General features: G+C 40.2%; 1 protein-coding gene across 3 annotated transcripts in view; it reads left to right on the forward strand.

Annotated features, from left to right (window-relative positions):
- Positions 1-2,386: 2,386 nt before the first annotated feature.
- CUL5 (cullin 5) overlaps positions 2,387-26,302 on the forward strand; it is a 97,170-nt gene continuing 73,254 nt past the window's right edge. For all 3 annotated transcript variants that reach the window (XR_013829359.1, XM_079928931.1, XM_079928932.1), the window contains exons 1-2: positions 2,387-3,032; positions 20,230-20,339. Coding sequence is in view for 2 of the 3 variants with exons in the window: in XM_079928931.1 (XP_079785057.1) it covers positions 3,009-3,032; positions 20,230-20,339 (134 nt within the window). In the remaining variant the exon portion in view is untranslated. The remainder of the gene's footprint in view (positions 3,033-20,229; positions 20,340-26,302) is intronic.

A 26,302-nucleotide genomic window follows, 5' to 3' on the forward strand; every position in this document is an offset into this window, starting at 1 on the left:
AAAGCAAATAGTAAACATAAGTTATCCCTAAATTCTTCAGCATGAATATCATTAACTAAACTCAAATTTTGTTTACTCTTTTTTCTTTTGAATGAGATGCAAAAATCTTAAGGGTACACTGGCTGAGTTCTGACAAACGCATACACTTGAGTAACCCAAATACCTACCACAACACAGAACATTAAATTACCCCAGGAAGAGGAAGGAGGCTTACTTTTAACTGTATTCCTTTTAGCACCTGAATTTTATATTATGTGCTTCTGTTCTCTATCTTTAAATAAATTAAATATTTAAGCATTTAAAATATTTAAACATTTTAATAATGATGGTTTATAGAGTCTAAACTGGATGAGGAAGAAAGTGAAGACAGGAGGGGATGATAGGTAACAAGGAAGTGGTGGGGTAAATGGAAAGAAGAACTCATTTGAGATTAGACTTTTGTAGCCGTGGTGTTTCAAGAACAAGCGAATTGGGAGAAAGAAATGTCTTGTTAGACAGTGGGATATTTGAAACTGTTTTCAAAAGTAGTCATAAGTTCAGAGCGTGATCATAGGAATAGTACTGTCATAGGATAGTAGCCCCCTCCAAACCATATGCTCTGAACTGCACATTGTGTTTTACCCTTGCAGTATTTACCACAACTCCAATTAAGCAACATTTGGTTTGTATAACTATGCTTAATATCTAGCTCCCTTATTAGACTATAAACTCCAAGAGGGCAGAGGTCTTGTCTGTCTCATTTAATCCTATATTTCCAGTGCCTAGTACATAATAGGTACTCAAACAAGTATTAAATACTTAATTGGATTCTTTAAGCAGGGTCATTAATTTATGAATTAATTCAATTGTTATAGCACAGTTTGTCACCTAACTTTTTTTTTATGGTACATAAAGTTGGTTATAATTCAATCAACTTACACTTTAAATTAAGCAGTAGAGTTGGACTAGGGTTGAAGACAACCCAGTTTCACTGGAAAAGGGAACCATAATTATATAAAGTTTATTCCGGACTAGGCCTTTTCTCTGACCCAGCTGTGACCTTGACCAGAGAGAAGCCTCCATTTTCCCATCTGTAGAACAAAGATGACCTCTAAGAGTCATCCCTATGTTGACAATCTGGCAGGACATTACAGGCCTAGTGGCTCTGAATCCTTGTTCTACCACGTAGTCATTGTTTAATCATGCCTAGATTACTCTCTAATATAATCACTGTAAAATGTGGGGTAACTAGGTGGCATGATTGTGCTGATTTAATGAGATAGTACAAAAGTTTTCTAAATTACCCTTCTCCTTCTATTCACTACACAGTAGTCAGAATGATCATGTTGGAATGGGAGTTTGATCATACCACTCCCTCTTCACAAGCCTGCAATGAGAAGCCTGCAATGATTGCCCATCTCACTCAGAATAAAAGCCTGTCTTTACTGTGGTCCACGAGGCCCTATAAGCCCTTATGCTCTTCTTACTCTCTGCTCTGAACATACCAACCTTCTTACTGTTCCTCTGACACTCTGGGCAACTTGCCACCTGTGTTTCCCCCTATTTGGAATGCTCTTCTCCAGCATATGTCCTGGTCTTCTCCCTTATCTCTTTCAAGTCTTTTTGCTCAAATGCCATCTTCTCAGTGAGACCTACTTGGATCCCTCTATTTAAAACTGCAAACTAGGGACTTCCCTAGTGGTGCGGTGGTTAAGAATCCGCCTGCCATTGCAACGGACATGGTTTGATCCCTGGTCCGGGAAGATCCCACATGCCTTGGAGCAACTAAGCCCATGTGCCACAACTACTGAGCCTGTGCTCTAGAGCCCTCGGGCCACAACTACTGAAGCCCACGTGCCTAGAGCGCGTGCTCTGCAACAAGAGGAGCCACTGCAATGAGAAACCCGCGCACCACAATGAAAAGTAGTCCCTGCTCGCCGCAACTAGAGAAAGACCGCGCGCAGCAACGAAGACCCAATGCAGCCAAAAAAAAAAAAAAAAAAAAACACTGCAAACGTCATTACTTTTGCCTGCTTTATTTTACCCTATAGCTCTTATTTATCTCTGTACTTCTCTTACTTATTTCTAATATATTATGTGTCAATGAACAGTTTGGAAACGTGTATAATACTAGATATATTCTATATCTATATAGGTTCTATATATAGAGTATATTCTCTTTCTTCTCCTAGTGGTTTGAGGTCTGAAGGGATAAAGCTTAGGGGTTTATGGCTTAGGATATTCTAGGATAATGTGCCTTCAGGTAATCCAAGATTTATATTCATTACCTGAATAACCTCTTATAGATTATTTCACTGCCAGGCACTCTTGAGTAGAAATATTAATAGTTAACACTTTCGTGCATGCATTCATTCATTCATGCAAACAAATATTTAGTGGGTGCCTTCTATGTGCCCTTTCTTCTTGAAGACAGCTAGTACAAGCATTTCATTCGGGAATCCCCCGAGGCGGGGGATGAGGGAATACGTCTAGTCCCGCCAGCAGAGGGCGTGCTTTCGCACTCTCCGCAGCCTCCCGGCCCACGAGGCTTTCAGGCTCCCACGCTCGCTCCCTAGCGCGGCCCCGCCCGCCGCATCACGTGACTCGGCCACCGAACCAGAGCTGCAGGGCCCAAGCCGGGCTAAGTTCGTTGCCGGTGGCCTCTGCGGGTGCAACCACAAAGGGTAATCCGAAGGAGTGGGGGGGCTCGCGAAGTCGATGCTTCCTCTTCCAATTCAGGTCGGCTCCCGTTACCTTCTCACCATTCGCCGTTGCTATCTTCCTGAGCGTTTGCATGAGCTCTTTCGTCTGGGGAGGCTCCGGTGACCATGTAGGGGGGAAAAGTGAGGAAGCTCCAGGTGCCTGGGACTAGGTCACCGCTGTTGGCACGCCGCCCCGGCTCCCCCCACATCTCCATTGCGGGCCGGTGGCCCCGTCAGCCCAGGTGGAAACTCCGGCCTGCAGTTGTGGCCTGGCAAGGAGCGCCACGAAATCTCGCGCCGTCTCGCGAGAGTCTAAGTTGAAGGAACATGGCGACGTCTAATCTGTTAAAGGTAAGACCCTCAGTCCTACTTGGTTTTTACCCTGGGGGCGCTGGGTTCAGCTCTTAGGGAATGGCTCGGCCCAGGTTCAGCGGCAAAATGTGGGAGTGTTCAGGGGTTGCCTACCGGAAGGGAAGCCAGGGAGGCTGCCGCCGAGGACCGGAACGCGGGTCTCCGGCCTTGGGGTGGAGAGGCTCTGGTTGTCCCTCTTGCCGGTTGACCGGTGTGTGAAAGGCCCTGCCGAGGGCTGGAGGGGAGCAGTGCTTTCAAGGGACCAGCTCTGGCCTGGGGCCGCAGAAGAAGGGTGGTGCCGGGTCCTGAAAGATAGGGCAGTTAGTATTCTTGGCGTCTCAGTTTCTTCTGAAGCGAGAGCCTAAGGCGCAAAGAAGGAAAATCCAAGAAAATGTTCCATAACAGGTTTTAATGACTGGACCCCCACCTCCTCAATTTCTGTTCTCATTCTGCCTGCATGAAACTACAAGTCAGACAGCAGTGCCTGTCACCTCACTCCCTCCCTTATCTGCATGCTACTCCTTCCCTCCTATCCTCCCTTTCTTAAGTTCATATTTTACCCTTTTTTCCTTAGGAAACTGTTCCTCAACCCCATTACAGCACACAACCAGATGATTACTGTGGAAGCACTACCATCGTTTTATGGGTTAGGATAGTTGCCTTATCAAAGAAAACGGTTAAATTTAGTTTTATGTATTTGGGATAGCAAGGGAGATGTAGGCCCAGAGAGGCAGATTCTCTACCATCAGTTAAAAAGTTTGGAGGAGAAGAAGGAAGACATGGCACTAGTTTCTGCTATGCTGTCTTTGTAATAGGAACCTTTTGCCTTAAAAGTATTGACTGAAATGGGGGTAGTGATTAGCTCAGGGAACACAAACACAAAGGATGAACTACTCCTCCCTCAAACCCATCATTAGGCCTTCAGACAGTGTGGATTGATAATAGAAAATAATAGAACAGAAAATATATTAAAATTTACTGTAACCTCACTCATATCTTCTTTAGACTACTACACTGTTAGCTACACTGTTAACTGTTTAATACATGGGACTGTCTCCTAAAATGTAGACCTAATTTTACTAATTTAAGAGGCAATATATCTTTTAAAAGGGGAAGGACCTAGAACTTGACTGAATTTCTGCCACTTAGAAGCTGTATGACTTTGGGCAAGTTTCTAAACCTCTCCGTGCCTGAGCTTCTTCATCAATACAGTGGCATTATCAATAGCACCTATTTCATAGGAGCATTGTGAAGATTGAGTTAATATATGTAAAATCTTAAAACAGTGACTGGAACTTAATTAGCACCCAATAAACATAAATTGCTAGAGTTACTATTTCTGCTGCTTCTCTAAGAAAACAAATTCATGGGAATTGAGTAACCCACTCTCTACTCTTCTTTTATAACAGTATAGCAAAGCTCTAATGTGTTAATTCAGAAAGAAAACTTTAACTTGTTAATTCAGAAAGACTCCTGTTAATGCATCTGTGTATTTACATAAGCAGTAGTGTATGTTATTAATTGAAATGTGTTTAAGAAGTAATTGAATTCCTTATTCTTTGTGAGTTTTTGACTTGTTGATTACCTGGATATAAAGCAAGGTCTTTTTTCCTCCCAGATTTCTCTCTCAGAAAAGAGTGAGTCACTTTATTCTACTCCATACAAAGCCTTACAAAGGATTGTTTGGAGGAGATATAAGTCTGAAGCTACTTCAGTCAATACTAGTAAGTGGTTACCTAGTAGAGATTGTGAATCGACATCTATAGCACACACCTACCTATAGAATGAAAAAACTGCCTGAATGTCTAGAAATCGGCACTTAGGACTTAGGTTAAAAAGATCGTAATTCAAGCAGTTCTGTAACTCAAATAACTTTTATAAATGAAAGGAAAGTGATAACGCTTTGACAAACTGGTAAAAGACTCAGTCTCTTTAGTGAACATGAAGAGATGCCAAAGATACACTGGAAAATTTTCAGCAAAATTATTTAATGAAGTGTTAAAAAGGAGGAAAAAGAATTTCTAAATATTTTATATAGTATGTGATTTTAAATATGTACGACTAACATAATAAAATGGATATTATAAGTAGACATTTGATTCTTTTATCTGTATCACCAAAAGTTTATGTATTCAAGGTGGCCAGAAAACCTTTTGTATTTCTTTTTTCTCTCCTCATTGCGGGGGTGGGAGGCTGGAGGGGAATTGCCTTGTGTTTATACATTTAGAAGTAGTTAATTAAAAAGTGGGGAAGTTTGTCTTCTTGGAGAAATGCAGTAAGATCCTAACAGAATTCATAGGATCATTTAAATTCAAGTCTGGAGGAGGGTGTGTGAGAGGAATGGAGTGGGAGTTTGGGGTTAGCAGATGCAAACTAGTATATAGAGAATGGATAAACAGCAAGGTGCTACTATATAGCACAGGAAACTATTCAATATCCTATGATAAACCATAATGGAAAAGAATATGAAAAAGAATGTGTGTGTGTGTATGTGTCTGTGTCTGTGTGTGTGTGTGTATATATATATATATATATATAAAAAAGTGAATCACTGCTGTACAGTAGAAATGAACACATTGTAAATCAACTGTACTTCAATTTAAATAAATAAATAAATTCAAGTTTGGTAGTACCTTGAATAGAGATAGAGCTGGCTGGGGAGTGGCCAACTTAGCCTCATTTCCTTTTTTGACAGGATTAATAGGTTAGTTCATTAGACAAATGCCTTAGACATTGCGCGGTTAGATTTCATCAGAGCATATTTGACAGAATTATCATGTCTTATGGTCAAAATGGAGGGATGTGGGCTAGATGAGAATACAGTTTGAATTTGATTATCAGGTAAACAGCTGTACCTGAAGAATGATGAGTAATAAATCATCAACCCTGAAGGGAGGCCTTTAGTGTCCTGCTGAAAAAATATGTCCTCTTCCTGTGTACCAGTAACCTGGTTGGAGTTAAGTTTATTGAATTTGTGGATGAAGAGTTCGAAGGGATAGCTAATAAGTTTATGAAAGATAACAAGGTTCAGAACTTTGCTGTGAAACTTGAAAGTCAGAACACAATGCGATAAAAACCACCTACTTATTTCATATTGGAATTTGATTGTAATAATAATTATATTTACTAACGTAAGTGGGCTATTGCTGGGTTTTGGAAATCTTTTGGATATACAAATATTTGTGTTGTACAATTTTACATATACAGTTATCAGTTGCTTGGGGGTTTATATCTCCCCAAACCTTTCAATATTACTACTTTAAGTTTGCTGTTTTAACATATAATTCTCCTTGTTCCTTTACTTTTGCCTTTACCACCTAGGCCTTCAGTGCACATTTTCTTCATTTCCAAGTGAGTATCCTATTCCAAATAGCTGTTGTTGAAATCTTATTTTGTTAAACCTAACCCTGTTTAATTCTTAGCACATTACTTTATCCAGCTGTTTGAATGCCCTTAACTTTCTTGGTCAATAATACCACAACCTTTTCTAGTTTCCCCTATATTCTCCTCTTTTCCAAGGCACCTGTTACATTGCCTGCTTCCACTTGTTCTTGTTCAGCCTTCTTTTTCCCCCCAGGACTTAGCAGCATGTCTCCTGTTATTTTGTTTCAGTCTCCTTTATTCTCACTTCTATGAGGATAAGAAAGTTCACCTATCCCCCTCATATAAACTTAACCTGTACTCTGCTTTGGCTTCAAACCTCTGCCCTTTTCTCTCTTTCCATTCACTGTCATAGTTCTTAGAAAAGCAGCCCCCAATTGCTTCTTTTATAATTCTTCACCTTTTTCCTTAATTTATTATGACTTGGCTCTCCCCGTACCCCCACCCAATTATATTAAAACTGTCAGTCTCAGGATCACTAGCAACCTCCTGATTGCCAAAGGAGATTCTCCCTGGATACATTCATCCTCTATTCTGATATTGTTGCTTGCTTGCTACTTAATGCTTCCCTTTTGGTTTTATGCCATTCTCTACTTGGTTTCCTATCTCTCAAATCTCATGTGTTTTTCACCTCTCCTCCCCAGTATAATTATTTCTCAGGATTTAATCTTCATCCTTTTTCTGTCTTTGTACTTTTTTTTTCTGGGTCAGTCTTAACTCCCATGATTTCACTATTTTTATCTCTTAACTCTGATCTGAGGACTAGACCAAAACACAATGCTGACCATATCACTTTCCAGCTCATTTTTTAAAAAACTACTTATCTATTTGGTTGCGCCGGGTCTAAATTGCAGCAGGCAGGCTTGCTCCTTAGTTGAGGCTCCAGGGCTCCTTAATTGCAGCTTGCCAGCTTTTTAGTTGCAGCACGTGGGCTCCTTAGTTGTGGCATGCATGTGGGATCTAGTTCCCTGACCAGGGATCGAACCTGGGCCCCCTGCATTCGGAGTGGATTCTTATCCACTGCACCACCAGGGAAGTCCTGCTCATATACCTTTGATAGTTCAAGTTCTTTGAGATCTTTCTAGCTGTGTCTTCTCCCTAATACCTCTCTCCTCCCTCTCCCCCACTCCTCTCTTTCTCTCTCTTTCTCTCTCTCTCTCTCTCACACACACACACACACGCGCGCACACACACGCACACACACACCCTTACGCCTCCCTCTACCTGGCTAGTTACTTCTTGATTTACTGCATACCAGAGTCTTCAAGACTTTTTGTTTGTTGTTTCGTTGTTTTTTTTTTTTTAATATTTATTTATGGGCACATGGGCTTTCCTCTAGTTGCGGTGTGTCAGTTTTCTCTCTCTAATTGTGGTGCATGGGCTCCAGGGCACGTAGGCTCTGTAGTTGTGGCACGCAAGCTCTCTTGTGTGAGCTCAGTAGTTGTGGTGTGTGGGCTTAGTCGCCCTGTGGCATGTGGGATCTTAGTTCCCCGACCAGGTATCGAACCTGTGTCCCCTGCATTGGAAGGCAGATTCTTTATCACTGGACCACCAGGGAAGTCCCTCTTTGCTGTTTCTCCTGTCAGGAATCCCCCCCCTCAGTATTACCCTGTCAAAATCCTATTTAGTCACCAAGACCCAGCCTAGATACCTCCTTTCTTCGTCTTTTTTTTTTAATTTTTAAAATATGTATTTATTTATTTGGCTGTGCCGGGTCTTAGTTGTGGCATACAGAATCTCCGTTGCCGTGTGCAAGATCTTTAGTGTCAGCATGCGGGATCTAGTTCCCTGAGCAGAGATTGAACCTGGGCACCTTGCATTGGGAGCGCAGAGTCTTAACTGCTGAACCACCAGGGAAGTCCCCCTCCTTTCTTTTTAGTGTTCTCATTTGGAATTTAATTGTTGCTTACTCTGCACAGGCATAGCACTACATCAATCTATTCTAGCACTTAACATTTTTTAAAATTTAATTAATTAATTTATTTATGGCTGTGTTGGGTCTTCGTTTCTGTACGAGGGCTTTCTCTAGCTGTGGCAAGCGGGGGCCACTCTTCATCGCGATGCGCGGGCCTCTCACTGTTGCGGCCTCTCTCGTTGCAGAGCACAAGCTCCAGACGCGTAGGCTCAGTAGTGTAGCACTTAACATTTTGCCTTCTGTATTAGTTACAGGATATGTTTACATATATATCTAACTCCCTTTCTAGATTGTAAGCAGTATTAGTTTAGGGACTTTATAATCTGTTGATGCTTTAACCATTTAGCACAGTGATTACTCGTGGTAGGTGCTCCATAAATGAGTGATAGTTGATTGAAAAGAGAAGTCTAGTGCATGCATTGTAGATGCTCAGTAAATGAGTGTTGATTGGTTAAAGGGAGGAATTTTCTGCCTTTATTCCCTTCTAAGTAGATCTAGAGAGGGGGAGAGAGGGGAGTAGAGGTATAAAACCAACCCACAAGGCAATCCAAACTTAAAACTGAAATATGGAGGACACTACTTTTTTCAGTGGAAACTTTTTTACCCTTTGAGAGGAAAGAAAATGGAAATACAAAGGAGTAGTTCAAAGTGTGTGTAGAATTTATTTTTTATTTAAATAATTTTATAGACACATGTGCAAGGCACCGGGATGCAAAGATAATGCAGAACAATGTCCATGCTCTTTGGGAATTATACCACTACAGATACTAAAGGAGATAAAGTACTAATGATTTGTTTAAAGGCAAGAACTTTAGGAGTGCTATGAGTTGTATTGGTCCCTCATAGACATAGGAGATCACTGCTGGTGGGATGATCAAGGAAAGTTTTATGTAGAAAGCATTAGAGCTGGATTTTGAAGAATGGGTAGACTTTTTGTAGGTGATGATTAGGGGAAAATTTGGTAGAACATGCTTGGCAAAGAATATGGATGTGATACCAAGATTTGAATAGTGTCAGTGAATGTGGTTAAGATACACAACTGGATAATTCTTTTTAATGTCTATTTAAACATAAATGAGAGCCTTATTTAGAACCCAACTTTTCATTGGGTTGATGGAAATTGCCCTTTTGAATGGACATCTAAGAGGAATGTGATCCTTAGGGCCACCTTCCTTCACTCCACTGGCCTGTCCTAGAGACCTGGTTACATTTGACACTCACAGCCGAGGGAGAAAACCAATTCGAGGGTGTGTAGATTGGCCATCACTAGAGGTGGGAGTGGGAATAGAGGACTAAATCATCACTTACTATAAAACTGTGATAAATATAAATGTGAAAATCTTTCATGTTCTGTGAAAATATAAATGAGTGAGCAGTTACCATAATCTGGAGGTGATATATGTAAATTAAAGCTACTAACAGGAAGTGGCAGTTTAAGGTACACTTTAGAGATCAGTCATTTATCAATGGATTAGAAGAGGAATTTCAGACTGCAGGAGGTTTTCAAGAGGACACTAGGCATCCATCTGGTGGACAGAGAAGAAGGGTGGAAAAGAGAGACAGACAGGTGTTTCTTATTAGGTATTTTGTTAGGGTCCTAGTGAACCTAAGTTGTATCACAGAAAGTCATGACTCTTGCCTTGGTATAGTGATAGAGTAAATTGGTGCCTTATAGGCTCTGTAAACAAGTAAACAAGTTACAGCTCAGGTTAAAACGTTGGTCATTATACATGGAGTACATAGAGGTAAGTAACATCAAGGATATTTGATCTGTATAACTGGGCTTGTTCATTCCACAGATAAATTAGTATCCACTCTGTGCTGAATCCTATTCTAAGTGTCAGTGATACAGCCATGAATAAGACAGACAAGGTCCCTAGTGTTTGGAGCTTATATGCTAATGCATAAGTACTAACACCAGAGAAATAAGTTAACACATTGGGAAGTTTTTATAGTAATGAGGTCTGTGATGAAAACAGTATAATCAAGAGTGCTCAGAAGATGGTGCCACTATTTTACTTACTTATTTACAGCAGAAAATAATTTTTTCCCCTAAATACAGCTTTCAATTATGTTCTGTTGAATTTTCCTTCCCTGCTATTTGATGACATTTCAGCCAGATCCCATAGTTTTCCGTTTTTTTTTTTTAAGTACTGTTTAGGGAATTTCCTGGAGGTCCAGAGGTTAGGACTCCATACTTCCACTGCGGGGGGGCTCGGGTTCGATCCCTGGCTGGGGAACTAAGATCCTGCAAGCCGAGCGGTGCAGCCAAAAATTTAAAAAAGTACTGTTTAGTCTGAATTAAAATTTCATTCTCATAGCCAATCAAAGTAACTGTCCTACCTGCTCAAGACCTTGGCTCTGGATCTGCAGAAAGGAAAAGGGAATGACATTCTTCTTAAGTTGACTTGGGAAGGCTTCTCTGAGGTGACAGTAACACTGAGATCCAGATGATTTGCTTTCTAGGCAAAGATCTGAGGTGCAGTGGTGAGCTTGGCATATTTGAGTAACACCTTTAAAAGGGTGGTGTGGCTGGAACATATTGAGAATTGCCAGTATTCGAATATATACTGTAGTTTTGTGGTTCTTTTGTTTAATGGGGATTGCAAATGTGGTTTTTGTTTTTTGTTTTTTGTGGTACACGGGCCTCTCACTGTTGTGGCCTCTCCCGTTGCGGAGCACAGGCTCCGGACGCGCAGGCTCAGCGACCATGGCTCACGGGCCCAGCCGCTCCACGGCATGTGGGATCCTCCTGGACCAGGGCATGAACCCATGTCCCCTGCATCAGCAGGCGGACCCTCAACCACTGCGCTACCAGGGAAGCCCTCTATTACTTTTAAAACATTTTGCAAGCCAGTAGGGTTTTCTGTTTCTCATGTGTTTATTTAAGCACTCCTATTTTTTAACATAGTACCAAATTTTATATTTATACATAAGCAGTTATACTTCTATTCTTTCTTGGGATCAGGTAACATGGAATTGTTGTAGATGAATTCATTGCTTGAAAAAGCAGTTTTGAATTTCAGTGGGAGGTGTGCAGATTTTTAAATCAATGATATATTCTAGAAAGATCTATATAGCATCTTTCATTACTGGCCTATAACACCTCCCTCCACTCCAATATATTACAAAAAATTATTTTTTTTCTGTAATTTACCTTCTTCCTAGTGCACGTTTGTTTATCTTTGAAACAACCACCAGGGCTATAAATAAGAGATTGTGGGACTTTACTGTCAAAATTGTTTTAGAACTGATACTTCTACTAGGGAATATTTTTCAGGTAAAGCTGAATGTAGTTTATTTGGGTCTGGGCAACCAACATGTTATATTAAGAGATCCTGATTTCTTTGTACTGATTAGAGCAGGGAAAGGGAGCTGAACCTTTGTTCACCTGTTTTTCTTTTCATTTTTCTTTACCGTTTTTATCCTCTCCTAATTGTTTGTGAGAAACTTTACACTGATTTTTTTTTTAATATTTATTTATTTATTTTGGCTTCGCTGGGTCTTAATTGTGTCTCGTGGGATCTTCGTCGTGGCATGCAGGATCTTTTTAGTTGTGGCATGTGGACTCTTAGTTGCAGCATGCATGTGGGATCTAGTTCCCTGACCAGGGATCAAGCCCAGGCCCCCTGCATGGGGAGCTTAGAGTCTTAACCACTGGACCACCAGGGAAGTTCCTACACTTTTTTTTTTCCCCTCAGCCCTCGGGGTTTTACAGTAAGTAAAAAGCAATTCAGTAGTAGGTAAGCGTTTATCTTATTTAAAATAAGGAAAGAAGAAGGGAGAACGCAGGGAAAAAGAAATGAACCCCAAGAGTTACAACTTCAACATTTGCTTTTATTGGACAGTACATCCAAAATGCATCACCTCTTATAAACCATCCAACTCAAATGCATTATTCCCCTGGCATTTTTTTTCTATGGTCAGTGATTCCACCAGCCATTCATTCAAGTCAGAAATCTGAGAGCCATGTTGTATTATCCAACAGGCAGAGCAAGCACGTGTCCATTATCCACAATTTAAGAAATACTGTACTGGAAAGTGAATTACTTGAGGACCTTTCATTTATGTGTCCCAGTGACTAGCATAATTCTTCATGTACAGCAGGTAGTCAGATGTTTGTTGAATGAATAAGTGTAGTAATGAATGATTAAGAATCCCACTCCCCAAATAAGTTCAAACTCTTTCATTAGTAGTTATATTTTGTCCTTAAAATTAGTTGTTTGGGTTTTTAAAAGTACAAGCATTGTCAGAATTTGTTAAAAAATTTTTTTTACCTCTATAAAAGAATTCTAAAAGCTTTTTTTTTTGACTCATTTATGGGTCAAAAGAAACCTAAAAGTTTTAAAGGGAAGTGGAATGTGAAATTTTTCATTTCAGTGGAAAAATGTGTCCTCCCACTCCCCCACTATGTTTAAAGAGAAATATGTCTTTTATGTAGTGATGCTTCCACCTTATGGCTTCTAGATAATTGCCACTAAATTTTTATAATCATAGATTTTTTTTTTCCTTCAGTTTATAAGCCTGATGAGGTGAAGCCAAGGGCTGGATCTGGCCCATAGGTTAGAAGTCCTACCATTCCTCTTCCAGGAAAGGTCCAGGGAGTATTTAAGAATGTGGCTGTAACAGAACTAAACTGCTTGGATTTGACCCCTTGCCCTGCCACTTACTGCTTGTAACCTTAGGGAAGTAACCTAACCTAATTACAGTGTACAGTTTTTTCACCTCTTAAATGATAATAATGTCACCTAACACATAGGGTAGTTGTAAAGATTAAATAAATTAATATTTGTAGGTATATATTTAGAATAGAACCTGACACATAATTGGCAATCAGATGTTATAAGGTAAAACGATAAAAGTGATGGAGTGATCTATACTGAAGTTAAATAATAGAGGGTATAAATAGCTGAACTCATTTTATCACAGATCTCAAATGTTTGAACTACCCTTGGAAATGTAAAGGAAACTATTTAAAGATAAAAGGAAATGCTCTTTTGTACCACATTTATCACATGTACAAAATTTATTGGTTTCTATAACCCCGAATTAGCCAAATGCCATATATTTGTAATGAAAGAAATAGTAGAAAGTCTTGCAGTGGAATAATTAAGCAAAAATGTAATCAGAAATTTTTTATCATTCCAGTTTCAAGCATCCTACTCTGATTACCCTCTCCTGTTTTTCTAACTCATTCTAGTGCTTTTATTCTGATCATCCAGCTCCACTATGGTCTCCAACTCATTGATTCTGCCTCATTGTTTAATGTCTGAAATCTCTGGGTTTATAGTTTTCATCAAATTAGGAAACATTTTAGCCTTTATTTCTTCAAATATTCTCTGAATCCCAAGATTCCGGTTATATGTAGATGAGGTCATTTGAGGTTGTCTCACAGCTCACTGATATTCTTTTTATTTTTAATTTAATTTATTTATTTATTGACATATAGTTGATTTGTAATGTTGCTTTAGTTTCAGGTGTACAGCACAATGATTCAGTTATATATATTCTTTTCCAGATTCTTTTCCCTTATAGGTTATTACAAAATATGGAGTATAGTTACCTGTACTATAAAGTAGGTCTTTGTTGGTTATCTGTTTTATTTATAGTAGTGTGTATGTGTTAATCCCGAACTCCTAATTTATCCCTCCCTAATACTTGTTTTTAAACAACTTTTGTTTCTGTGATGTTCATGCTTTCTGCTATTTTCTTAAATGTGTGGAGTGTATTCGTAATAGCTAGTTTAACATCATTGTCTACTAAAACTATCATCCACGTCATTTCTGGGTCAGTTTCCTTTGTTTGGTTTTTCTCTTGATGGTGAGTTTATATTTTCCTGCTTCTTTGCCTGCTTGATAAGTTTTGATTGGATGCCAGACGTGTGTTTTATGTTTTAGGGGCTGGATTTTTAAAATTTCCTTTAAATATTTTGGCTGTGACACAGTTAAGTTACTTGGAATCAGTTTGATCCTTCTGAAGCTTGCTTTTAAAGTTAGAGTGGGTCCAAACAGAACCGAAGGTACGGCTACTTTGGTGTCATTATAGATGCAATACCTTTCTGAAGACTGCCAGATGCCTAGCATATTAAGGAGTGTTTCCACTCTGGCTGGCAGAACGTGAACTATTACTAGCCCTGTGTGGACTCTGGTGATTGTTTTGTCTACTCCTTTCAAATGATTATTTCCCCAGTCTCTGATAGTTTTCTCACTCACATGTATAGGTCAATATTTAATAGTCAGAGGCTTGAGTGGAGTCCTCTACATATCTCCAGAGCTCCCTGTGTGTGCAGTTCCCTTTTTTCTGATACTCTGTGCCACGCATTTTCATCACCTTGGCCTCCCCAAACTCTGAACTCTTGTCTCCTAAACTTAGTGAAACCACCAGGCTGTTTGGGGTCCTTCTGCTTATGCTCAGTCCTGGAAACTAGGCAGTATGCTTGGGCATTTGTAGGGCTCATCTCATTTGTTTATCTTTTCTCAGGAAACACTGTCCTGTACTCCCCTTTGGTTTTCCAGTTGTTCAAGCAGGAGGAGAAATCTGGCACCTGTTATTCTATCCTGGTTGGAAGCAGAGGGCTCTGTCTTTCATCATCCTGTTGTCCTTTCTCTTGCCCTTACCCAGCATAAATTCTCTGTTCAATCATTGTAATCTCTTCCTGGAATACACTTTTGACTCCTTTGCTCCTCTCTTGTTTCACTGGGGAAAACCACAACCCTGGATCCACCTCTTCACCTTTTAGTGCCATCTATGCAGTTGAATGTTGCAGGAGAAAAAGATACACACATGCTATTTTCACTTTAAATTCATGACCACAAACTATAATTGAGCCCAATCACACTGTACTTCCATAGTCATTTATTCTTCCACTTTCCTAGATGTCTGTTTCACATCTTTTCTCTCAAAATTTTGGCACCTCCTCCCCCATCTTCCACGGCATTTTCCTTATTTCCATATCACTAAGAAGCTGAAGCAATCAAAAAGGAACTTCTCACAGTGGTGTGGTGCCACATCTACCCTCCTACCCACATCTGCACGTACCATGTACTTTGCCTTCTCTTAGCATATAGTCACTTCCTCCATCTGTGCATTAGATTCCATTCCCTTTTGCCTGTCCAGGGCATTTAAAATTCTCCAACAATTTCCTTCTTTTCTCCTACATCATCAGTATTATATCTTGGAACATACTTATCAGTATACAAGCATACTGTATTCCATCTAGATGGGTGGGATGGGGGGAGGGAGGTCCAAGAGGGAGGGGATATATGTATACATATAGCTGATTCACTTCACTGTACAGCAGAAAATAACACAACATTGTAAAGCAATTATACTCCAATAAAAAAAATTTTTTTTTTGATTCCCTCTTACCCTATCAGTTATCATGCTGTTTCTGTGCTCCTTTTTTTTTTTTTTTGCAGTACGGGGGCCTCTCACTGTTGTGGCCTCTTCCGTTGCGGAGCACAGGCTCCGGACGCGCAGGCCCAGCGGCCATGGCTCACGGGCCCAGCCGCTCTGCGGCACGCGGGATCCTCCCAGATCGGGGCACGAACCCGTGTCCCCTGCATCGGCAGGCGGACTCCCAACCACTGCGCCACCAGGGAAGCCCAGGGAGCTACTCTTCATTGCGGTGCGTGGGCTTCTCATTGCGGTGGCTTCTTTTATTGCGGAGCACGGGCTCGAGGCACGCGGGCTCAGTAGTTGTGGCACATGGGCTTAATTGCTCCGTGGCATGTGGGATCTTCCCGGACCAGGGCTCAAACACGTGTCCCCTGCATTGGCAGGCGGATTCTTAACCACTGCGCCGCCAGGGAAGTCCGAGCGAGTTTTATATATAGAATGTTAGAAGAGGCAATACAGAAATAAGGCATGATTGGCTAGGAGGTCAGGGATTTCCTTATAAGGTAAGCAGGTCCTATTTTTTAGGTAAGGTTAGCTAGCTAAAACTGAGTTAGAGGATTGTGATTGGTGTTATGTTTCCTTGACAGTGAGGTGTTTCCCATATGTGCAGGCTGATTTAAGTTTAGATTTTTGATGTGGGCTGAGCCAATGGGGTGGCCTCTGTTTTGCTGTTCCAATATACAAATTAACTTTACTAGACAAAAACCTTAGAGTCAGGCTTTATTCCTTTCTCTCATCCCAGATGCCTGCTGTCAGGAAATCTTGTTAGCACTACCTTTAAAACATATAAAATCTAATTACTACTCACTACCACCCTGGTCCATGTCACTATTATTTCTAACCTTGCCTCCTACACTCAGGTTTAACACTTGCCCCTTTAATGTATTCTCAGCATAGCAATCAGGAAGATTTAAAAATATAAGTCAGATCGTGTCACTTCTTGCTCAGAATTTTTTAATGGTTCCCTATCTCACTTATGGTAGAAGCCAAACTTTTTACAATGGCAAGGCCCTACAAGATCCGGCCCTACGTTGCTTCCCTGACCTCATCCACTCTCTCCTCTGTCCTTATTTTGCTCTACTTTGAATACATCAGGCATGCTTCTACCGTAGGGTCTTTGCAATGGCTGCTTCCTCTGCCTGGAATAGTCTTCTCCCAGTTATCCCCCATGGTCAATCTCCCATCAGCTTCCCCATGGCCCATCTGTGTGTTTGAGAAGAAGAGTGCCTCTGAGGGAATTAGTTGTGCTGTAAAAAGTGAAGGATAGAGGGACAAGGATATGGCAAATGTTGAAATCCTATTGGTGAAAGAGAGCCAGTGGGTGAGATAATCTTAGACTTATTAGCTATTCTGAGTGGTAATGAAAGACTTAAGCAGAAGAGACTTGTAGCACATCAGTAAAGATGAGGCAGCCGTTAGTTAGCCATTGGAAAAATTCATAAATCAGGGTTTGTAATTTGAAGGTGTCTTCGCCTATTAATATCTTTTGTAGATAGTAGGTTTGGTGTCCTGCTGCTTAGTTTTGATTTAATTATATGCTTTTCATTTTAACAGAGAATAGGTCAAAGAACTGCTTGAACATCGTTTCTGGAATCTATTATAAAAGCTTAATAGGAAAAATTCAATTATTTAGTTTCTCCTTTAACTGAGTATTAGAGGAAAATGTTTCTGTAGTTAATCTTGTATGTTTCATCAAATAAGAGACAGTGTTTCCTGTCATTTTACCATAGCTGATAGATTTCAGAGCCTAACCAGTATTTATCTCATACCTGTTTAGTCTTCTGTACCTTTTTGATTATTTATTTATTTATTTAGGTCTCTCACCGTTGTGGCCTCTCCCATTGCGGAGCACAGGCTCTGGACGCGTAGGCTCAGCGGCCATGGCTCACGGGCCTAGCCGCTCCGTGGCATTTGGGATCTTCCCAGACCAGGGCATGAACCCGTGTCCCCTGCATCAGCAGGCGGACTCTCAACCACTGCGCCACCAGGGAAGCCCCTATTTTTTATTTTTTTAAAAATAAATTTATTTATTTATTTTTGGCAGTGCTGGGTCTTTGTTGCTGCGCGAGGGCTTTCTCTAGTTGCAGCAAGTGGGGGCTACTCTTCGTTGTGGCACGCGGGCTTCTCACTGTGGTGACCTCTCTTGCTGCGGAGGATGGGGTCTAGGCGTGTGGGCTTGCTTCAGTAGTCGTGGCTCACAGGCTTTAGAACGCAGGCTCAGTAGTTGTGGCGCACGGACTTAGTTGCTCTGCGGCATGTGGGATCTTCCCGGACCAGGGCTTGAACCTATGTCCCTTGCATTGGCAGGCAGATTCTTAACCACTGTGCCACCAGGGAAGCCCCGTTTTTTATTTTTAATTGCAGGATTTACACTAAGTTTAATTTTGTAAGTTGCCAGAATCACTTATGGAAGTAGACCTATTTGACATTATAAAATATTCTCTTATTAAGAGGGTATTATGTTTCTCCCTGTCATAGTCAAGAAAAGATTTGCATGTCCTTTCTGTGGTTCTTCCATATTTGTTTATTTGCACACCCTTTTCTCAGAGGGAAGAGTAAATGAAGAAATGATGGTTATAGGAAGATATTAACAGGAAAAGTATAGCCAGCCATGATTAGTACACGAAGTATATACCATGGGATCTCAAATCTGACTGAATTCTCTTTAGCCAGCGCTAAGGAAAGCAAAGTTACCTACATGATTCACTTAAGTTCATAAGGTAAAAACAAACTAGTTTTTCAAGGGAGAAGCACAGTTAATCCCAGTACTAAATTTTGAGTATCTCCCATGGGTCCCTATAATAAGAATACTTTGTGATAAAAGTAGGTACCTGGGGCAAGAAAGTACAGTAACTTTTAGGATCAGCTGTGTTTGTAGATGTAAGAAGTATCATTTGCTTTCACAAGAGCTTAATGTTAGTCAGTGGTTCTTAACCTTTTTGGGGTCATAGACCCTGTAACATTTTTATGTAGTTTTATTGTGAATTTGCTAAACATATAAATTCTGGATTCATCTCAAGAGATTCTGATCCAGCCAGCGTGTGGTAGGTTTTATAAAGGTATGTGTAAGCACCATCCTAGGTGATCCTGACGTAGGTTCTTGTTAGACCATATGTTTAGAAACTGCTTCTGGAATATAATTTCAGGGAGTTCGAACATTACATCAGTACATGGATCTTATCTCATACGAGTGAACAACATTCTCAACAATTGTATGGTGAAAACAATAATGTGATTCATAGGGGTGTTTGGTGCTGCTGTATTAGAAAATTAACGATTTTTGTTGAAATTTATTGATCAAAGCAAGTCACATGGCCATACCTAACTTGAAAAGGAACAGTACTCATGAGTAACACATGTGGGGTGCCCCCTTCTCTTTTTAGTAATGAATTGATTTTTTCCCCTTAATATCGAATCACTTTCACATCACTGAAATAAACATGCATGATTATGAGGTATTACTTGTTTAATTTACTAATATTTTTTAAAACTTTTGCATCTATATGTTCTAATTAGATTGGTCTACAGTTACCATTTCTTGTTCTCTCCTCACCAGTTTGGTATCAGGGTTTTGTTAGCATTATAAAATGAGATGAGTATCTTTCTGGTTTTTTTTCTTCCTCAACTTTCAGAGTTTATATGGATTTTTGATATACTTTTTGTGAAGAGTTTAGGGCACAGTCTCTACACACAAGATCACCCTCACTTCTGACATCAGCTGCAAATTTGGGAGGTTCCCAAAACCCTGAGGTTCAATAATTTGTTAGAAATATTCATAGATCTTAACTGAAAAACTGCTTTGCTCATGGTTATGGTTTATTAAGGGAAAGGATACAGATTAAGATCAGCTAAAGGAAGAAACAGTGTCCAGGAGGGTCAAACACAGAGCTTCCCTTGTCCTCTCTGGTGTTGTCAGGTCACCATTTCTCTCCTTTCCTCATTAAATGACAGGGCACATAAGTACTGCCAGCCAGGGAAGCTCACACAACCTTTGGTGTCCAGAATTTTTATTAAGGCTTCATCATGTAGGCATTGCTCATGTGGATAATCTCAATCTCCAGGTTGATTGACCCAAACCCCTTACCCTAAGTCATACTGTTGCTATTTCTGGATTGGCCTGCTCCCTAAGACTATATGAGTTTGCCAGTCCCCTCCCTGAATCACATTGTTAGGTTATCCAGTATGACCCAAGGCCCCAGGCTAACAAAGACTCTCTTATCAGATATAACATTCTTAGGGCCCAAGGATATTACCTACTAGAAGCCAAGGGCAAAGGGCAGACCGCTCTTTGGACAAGACCAAATTCTTTGCTACACACTTTCACATAACTGTCTTTTTTCTTTTATGGTTGTCTTCCTGTGATTCTTTGATACCAGATTAAGTTATAGGGATTCCTTGATGGAAAATTGGTTCTTTTGAATTTCTTTAGTTGTCTCTTAGGAGATAAAAATAACAGACGCTTATTTAACTGCACTTAAATTACTTTTTTTTTTTTTTTTTAAGAATAAAGGTTCTCTTCAGTTTGAAGACAAATGGGACTTCATGCGTCCAATTGTTTTGAAGCTTTTACGCCAGGAATCTGTTACAAAACAGCAGTGGTTTGATCTGTTTTCGTAAGTAATCCATTCATTCTACCTTTTTGATAACATAAAGGAAAATTTGGTGGCTATATTCAAATGGAATATTGGCTCCAGATTGGACTGTTTACCTGTTTGAAATTATTACTGATTGTGTTGGGGGTCCCCAAGACCACCCCTAGGTTCAGTGGTTTGCTCGGAGGACTCGTAGGACTGAACATAAAGTCATACTCACAGCTATGATTTATTACAGCTAAAGGATACAAAGCAAAATTAGCAAAGAGAAAGGTATATGGGGTCAAGTCTGGGGAACAGGCACAAACTTCCAAGAGTATTCTCCCAGTCGAGTCACACAGGATGCATTTAATTTCCCCAGCAACAAGATTGACAACATATGTGATATGCTGTCACCAAGAAGCTCTTTGGAGACTCAGTACCCAGGGTTTTTATTGGGGGCTGCTCACATAGGCAGCCTCTGCCTGGCATGTACCAAAATTCTAGACTCTCAGAAAGAGCGGTGTTCAGTGTAAACCATGTTGTTTGTACAAACAGGTTAGGCACAGTGAGCCATTCTCATCATTTCAGGAAAATTTTCTATCAGTGTAGGAAACTGTCAAACATTCAAGTTCTCAGATCCCAGCCAAACAGGCTTTTCTAAGGAATACAGTCTCAGATCTGTTATGTTAACTCTTAGCCTTTGGCCAGAATGTCTTTACAGCAAAACTATTACCAGTAGGACACCACCCCTGCCCCCATCCCCACCCCCATGTGCAGCAAGGTAAGACCAACTTGTAGTATTGATCTCAGTTATGCCTTTTAGAGGGCCTAAATTTAGTTAGTTAAAATAAATCCCGCCAACCATGAGGTTTATCTTAGAAAAGCAGGTGGCTTTCTCCTTCAGTTTCTGTATGGACCTTTTACATGGCCTGAGGCATCAATTCAGGCACAGCACAACTATGGCCATACAGTTGAATTCGACCTGAAAATTTTCCAGGGTTGAAGCAGTGTCATGATGGGGTACATACAAAAAGAAGTATAATTTCAGAGGACCCACATGGTACCCCTGGAAACAAAAGAGTTTGCACTTTTTTAGGGTACTCCAAGCAAGGCATAAATTAGATAGTATGGGTTAACAGGGCCCTCACTGTGTCCTCCCATGGGGCCTTTCACTTTAGAGTTCTCAGTCTAGTTCATTTAATTCAGTTCAGGCCTTGTTTTCAGACGGACTACCTGAAGCCAATTAGTTCCAAACAGTTTGTTTATCCACGACACCATTTCATTTGCTTCATAGTGTGGATGACATTTAGAGGTGTTCTTTGTGGAAGGTGTAGGAATTGGGGCTGCTTGCAGCCGTCTCAGAGTACTGCTAGGTGTGATTGAAGTTCAGCATTCAGTTTGAATTCAAAGCACTAACAACAGCATGGAAAGCCAACACCAGGAGCTGGGAAAGCTTTCAAGAATACTTATGAAATACAAAAATCATTCATGTCCTTCTCCCTGGTGCCTCACCAGGTGCTGAGTTTTATTTTTTCTCCCTTATAAAATCAGTGTGTCCCATTCAGTAATGAAAGCTTTTCATTTTTTTCCCAATCACCCAGACCTGGAGGAGGAACAAAAACATTTTTACAGAAAAACGTTTTTATACAACTTAACTAGAAAGACATATATTTAGGAATTGGTCTGGATGAAATCCCAAATTTTCAAAAATTTTCATAATAAGTTTACATCACACCCCCACCCCTTTTGTCCTGACCATTTACCTAGTGAGCAGCCTGGAACAGATCAATTCCTTTCTGGAGATAGCTGTGTTTAATAATGAAGTTGCCTTACTAAGGTGTGTGTGCAAGGAAGGGTGATGCGAAGGTGAGGGAAAAAAAATCAGGTTATTAATTCATTGTTGAAAACTGCAACTAATCCGGAAAGCTGGACACAAGTCCGTAGCAGTGAAATATCACCGAGAGGGGATCATGAATCCAGTCTGTAAGGAGCGAGTATGCTTTCTCCCAACTTGCAGCTTTTAGCAGTAACCACAAGTTAGGAATGCACTTTAGGTCTGTATATCTGATACAGAGGCTATCAGCAGCTTGATTTCAGCTGGCCCCGTCAGAGAATGAGTCCTTTTCTGTGGGCATCTGCAAGTGATTTAGATCTTCCAGCCAGAATCCATGACGTTTTCAGTTTATGGCTTCACAGAGGGTGTCTTAAATCTTCAACAGTCCACAAGTCAATGTCCTGTTCGCTGAGCATATGCCTGCTTTAGTTCAGCACAGCTTGTGTTGGGGTTTAAATAGCCCAATGTCAGACAATATCAGGTTTCAGCTTAGAGTTAGATCCAAGCAATTAGGATTTGTGAATTCAGGATTCCAAAAAAGCCAGTGACTTTTCTCGAGCAGTGGCAAAGCCAAGATGCTGCAGACCAGTCGTGTTCTAAGTCCAAGTGACAAGACTTTTCTAATCCACTTTTATTTTGTCAGTCTTAGAGTTTAGATTAATCCACTCAGTAATATGCACATCATGCTGGAAAATCATCAGCCTTTCAGGGTCAGACATCTGATTTCACAAGAGCTCAGTAGCAACTAAAAACTGCTTTTTAAAACTCCAGAAGTGTATATCTATTTGGAAATTTCTTATGTTTTCATGTTGTCTCCCTTTTCTATGAGATGGTAATAAGTAGAAATAATAGTATCCATTATGGAGATTTATTTATTCTGTTTCCAATACTCAAACAGTTCAAATTCTAATCCTTTCACCAGCAGTAAAAAGCAAGGAAATTGTGTCTCAGTAACTTTTTAAAAAAAATTTATTTATTTACATTTTATTTTTGGCTGCGTTGGGTCTTCATTGAGGCGAGCGGGGGCTACTCTTCATTGTGGTGTGCGGGCTTCTCCTTGTAGTGGCTTCTCTTGTTGCGGAGCTTGGGCTCTAGGCGTGCAGGCTTCAGTAGTTGTGGCTCTCAGGCTCTAGAGCGCAGGCTCAGTAGTTGTGGCGCATGGGCTTAGTTGCTCTGCAGCATGTGGAATCTTCCCGAATCAGGGCTGAAACCCGTGTCCCCTGCATTGGCAGGTGGATTCTTAACCACTGCGCCACCAGGGAAGTCTGTCACTAACTTTCTATTTTGCAACTTTTCCTGATTGATGTGATCCCTCTAGCATTTATGAAAGTACAAGCATATAATATTTTATATCTTTATTTATCATACATCCAGGTACAATAGCCAAAGAATACAAAGCCATCTTTAAAACTTTCCCTGCCTCTTTTTTCTTATTACAGATTTATTCAAACTCCTAGCAATAGATTTAGCATTTGCAATATTAACATTACAGTTGCTGGGAGATACTGACCGGAATGTGGGAGGCATGGAGAGGTTGCTGAAGCAGCAGTAGTTAGGCTGAAGAAACACCTGGAATAGTTTCTTCTCCCTTGGTTATCTAAAACTTTCTCCAGCCCTGCGACCTAATGTAACTATTAATTCCTCCTGCTTGGAGGAGAGACCAGCAGAAACATTTAACATTTTTGGTCGACCCGAAAGCTTATGTTTGAGAACTTTTGGGCCTTTTCTCCTCTTATTTGGAGGCAAGAACAAAAACCAAAGTCTTCATCCGTACTGGGCTTTTTCTCTCCTCACTTGGGTCAGCATGGCCAAAGCAGCTAGAAGATATAATGAGCCAACTCTCTTGGGGTTAGATCTGTCATTTTCAAATTTCATAGGTAACTTTTACCTTTCTCACAGCAGATAGCAACTCAGCTGCTGATTCATACCACGGTTGATTTCATAGCCATGCAAGTAGCAGAGGTTCATCATACTACCACTTAATCCTTCCTTTTCTCAAACAGTGCTTTCACCATGTTTAATGAATCCCACGTCTGACACCAACTATGTCAGTGGTCTTAAGACCACCCCCAGGTTCAGTGATTGTTAGGAAGACTCATAGGACTCAGCATATAGTTGTATTCATGACTATCATTTATTACAGTGAAGGGTACAAAGCAAAATGCAACAAAGGTGCATGTGGTAAAGTCCAGGTGAAACCAGGTACAAGTTTCCAAGCATCTTCTCCCAGTGGAACATATCCACTTAATTCCTCCAACAACTAATTGGGACGACACATGTGAAATGCTGTCTACCAGGGAAGCTTCTTTTTTTGTTGTTGTTAATATTTATTTATTTGGTTACACCCAGTTTTAGTTGCAGCTTGCAGCCTCCTTAGTTGTGGCAGGCAGGCTCCTTGGTTGTGGCACGCTGGCTCCTTAGTTTTGGCATGCAACTCTTAGTTGCGGCATGCATGTGGGATCTAGCTCCCTGATCAGGGATCGAACCTGGGCCCCCTGCCTTGGGAGCGTGGAGTCTTATTCACTGCACCACCAGGGAAGTCCCCAGGGAAGCTTCTTAAAGACTCAGTACCCAGGGTTTTTACTGAGAGAGCTGGTCACAAAGGCAGCTTCTGCCTGACGTGAACCAAAATTCCACATCCTAGACAAAAAGCAAGTGTTGAACATAAATCAGATTTTTTACATAACAGTTGAGGCACAGTGAGCCATTCTTATCAGGAAATGGTGAGAACTCTCACAAAACCCAAGTTCCTATATGTCAGCCAAGGGCCAACCTTGCAACCATGTCTTCCTAAGGATAGTAGTTTCAGACTTAGTATAATTTCTGTGTGTGTGTGTGCACTAGTAAAATACTATATCAATGAGTTGAAGATGTATGACTGAATAATCTATACACATTAGGCTGCTGTGCTCATTTTTTTTCTTTATCACGGAAGAAAATAGTCTAATCCTAAATAACATAGAACTTGTTGCATAATATTAACTTATATCCATGATTCTGCCTTTTGAGAAATTAGAATTCAATAAGAAGCAGCTGAGACCTTTTAAAAATTTCATAGCATTCATGTATATGTATATATTTCTTAAATTATTTGATTAAATGTATTTTATGAACAACGTATTGAATGTGGTGGTTTTTTTTGTTTTGTTTTTGCCAGTTTGTGTTAATAATATGGCTTATCATGTAGAGTAATGCTTATTCTCTGTGCATTCCTGACTGGAAAAAGGAGCATAGTGTGATGGTGTTTCCTGCTTAAAGTATACTTCTAAGCAGAAATAGTACTTGCTACAGTTAGTGGCCTCAGCACATCGTTTTTCAAAATGCTTGATCTCCTTGGAGTTACCCAAGGCTGCTCAATATGTAATCCTTTTAAGTTAAAGGATTCCTTATGTCTTATCATGCCACACCAAAATTATAAGACCTACATTAATTAAAATCTTTCCAAACTTTAGCCTATTTAGCCATATTAATCAATAACCTTTAGGTTAGTTAATATCTTTCTAAATCTAAGGTACTAAAATAATGTTATGGTATTAAACTACATTTACTATTTGTTGCCCTTTTATCATAACCTGTATCATTATTTTTTAGCAGGGGTACTGTTGGTGTTTTGGGTGGTTATGAGATTGTTCTGCATACTGTGGCATGTTTATCACCTCTGGCCTTTACCCTCATAAACTCTAGTAGTGGATACTTTCTGTGTACTCCTCTCCCTACCCCTCATTACTGAAAGAAAAAAAGCTCTCACTTCCAAATGTCTGAGGCAGTACCTCCCTCAGTTGAGAACTGCTGCTTTAGATACATGTTGTTTGGTTTGACTCTGGTTTGTGAAATTGGCTAAAATTTAAAAATAAATTATTTTCAACTTGTGAGACTTTATTTTTAAGAAAATTCATCTTTACTACAAATAATTTTTTTAATGTTTTTCTTGTTCTTAAGCTGGTTTTTAGGATACCACTTTCTCCTGTTTTTTCTCCTATCTCTTATCTACCTCATCTCAGTCATCTAAGCTGATCCATCCCTTTTGTGCCCGTTAAGTGTTGGTTTCCTTCAGAGTTCTGTTTTTTTCATATTCTTTTACCTGAGTTCTCATCTATTTAAGCAATCCAGATTATTCTCCAAACTTCCATACCCATGTGACCTATTGTTTCCTGCATACTTAAGTTCC

This window comes from Stenella coeruleoalba, assembly GCF_951394435.1.
Source record: "Stenella coeruleoalba genome assembly, chromosome: 8".
NCBI classification, from domain to species: domain Eukaryota; kingdom Metazoa; phylum Chordata; class Mammalia; order Artiodactyla; family Delphinidae; genus Stenella; species Stenella coeruleoalba.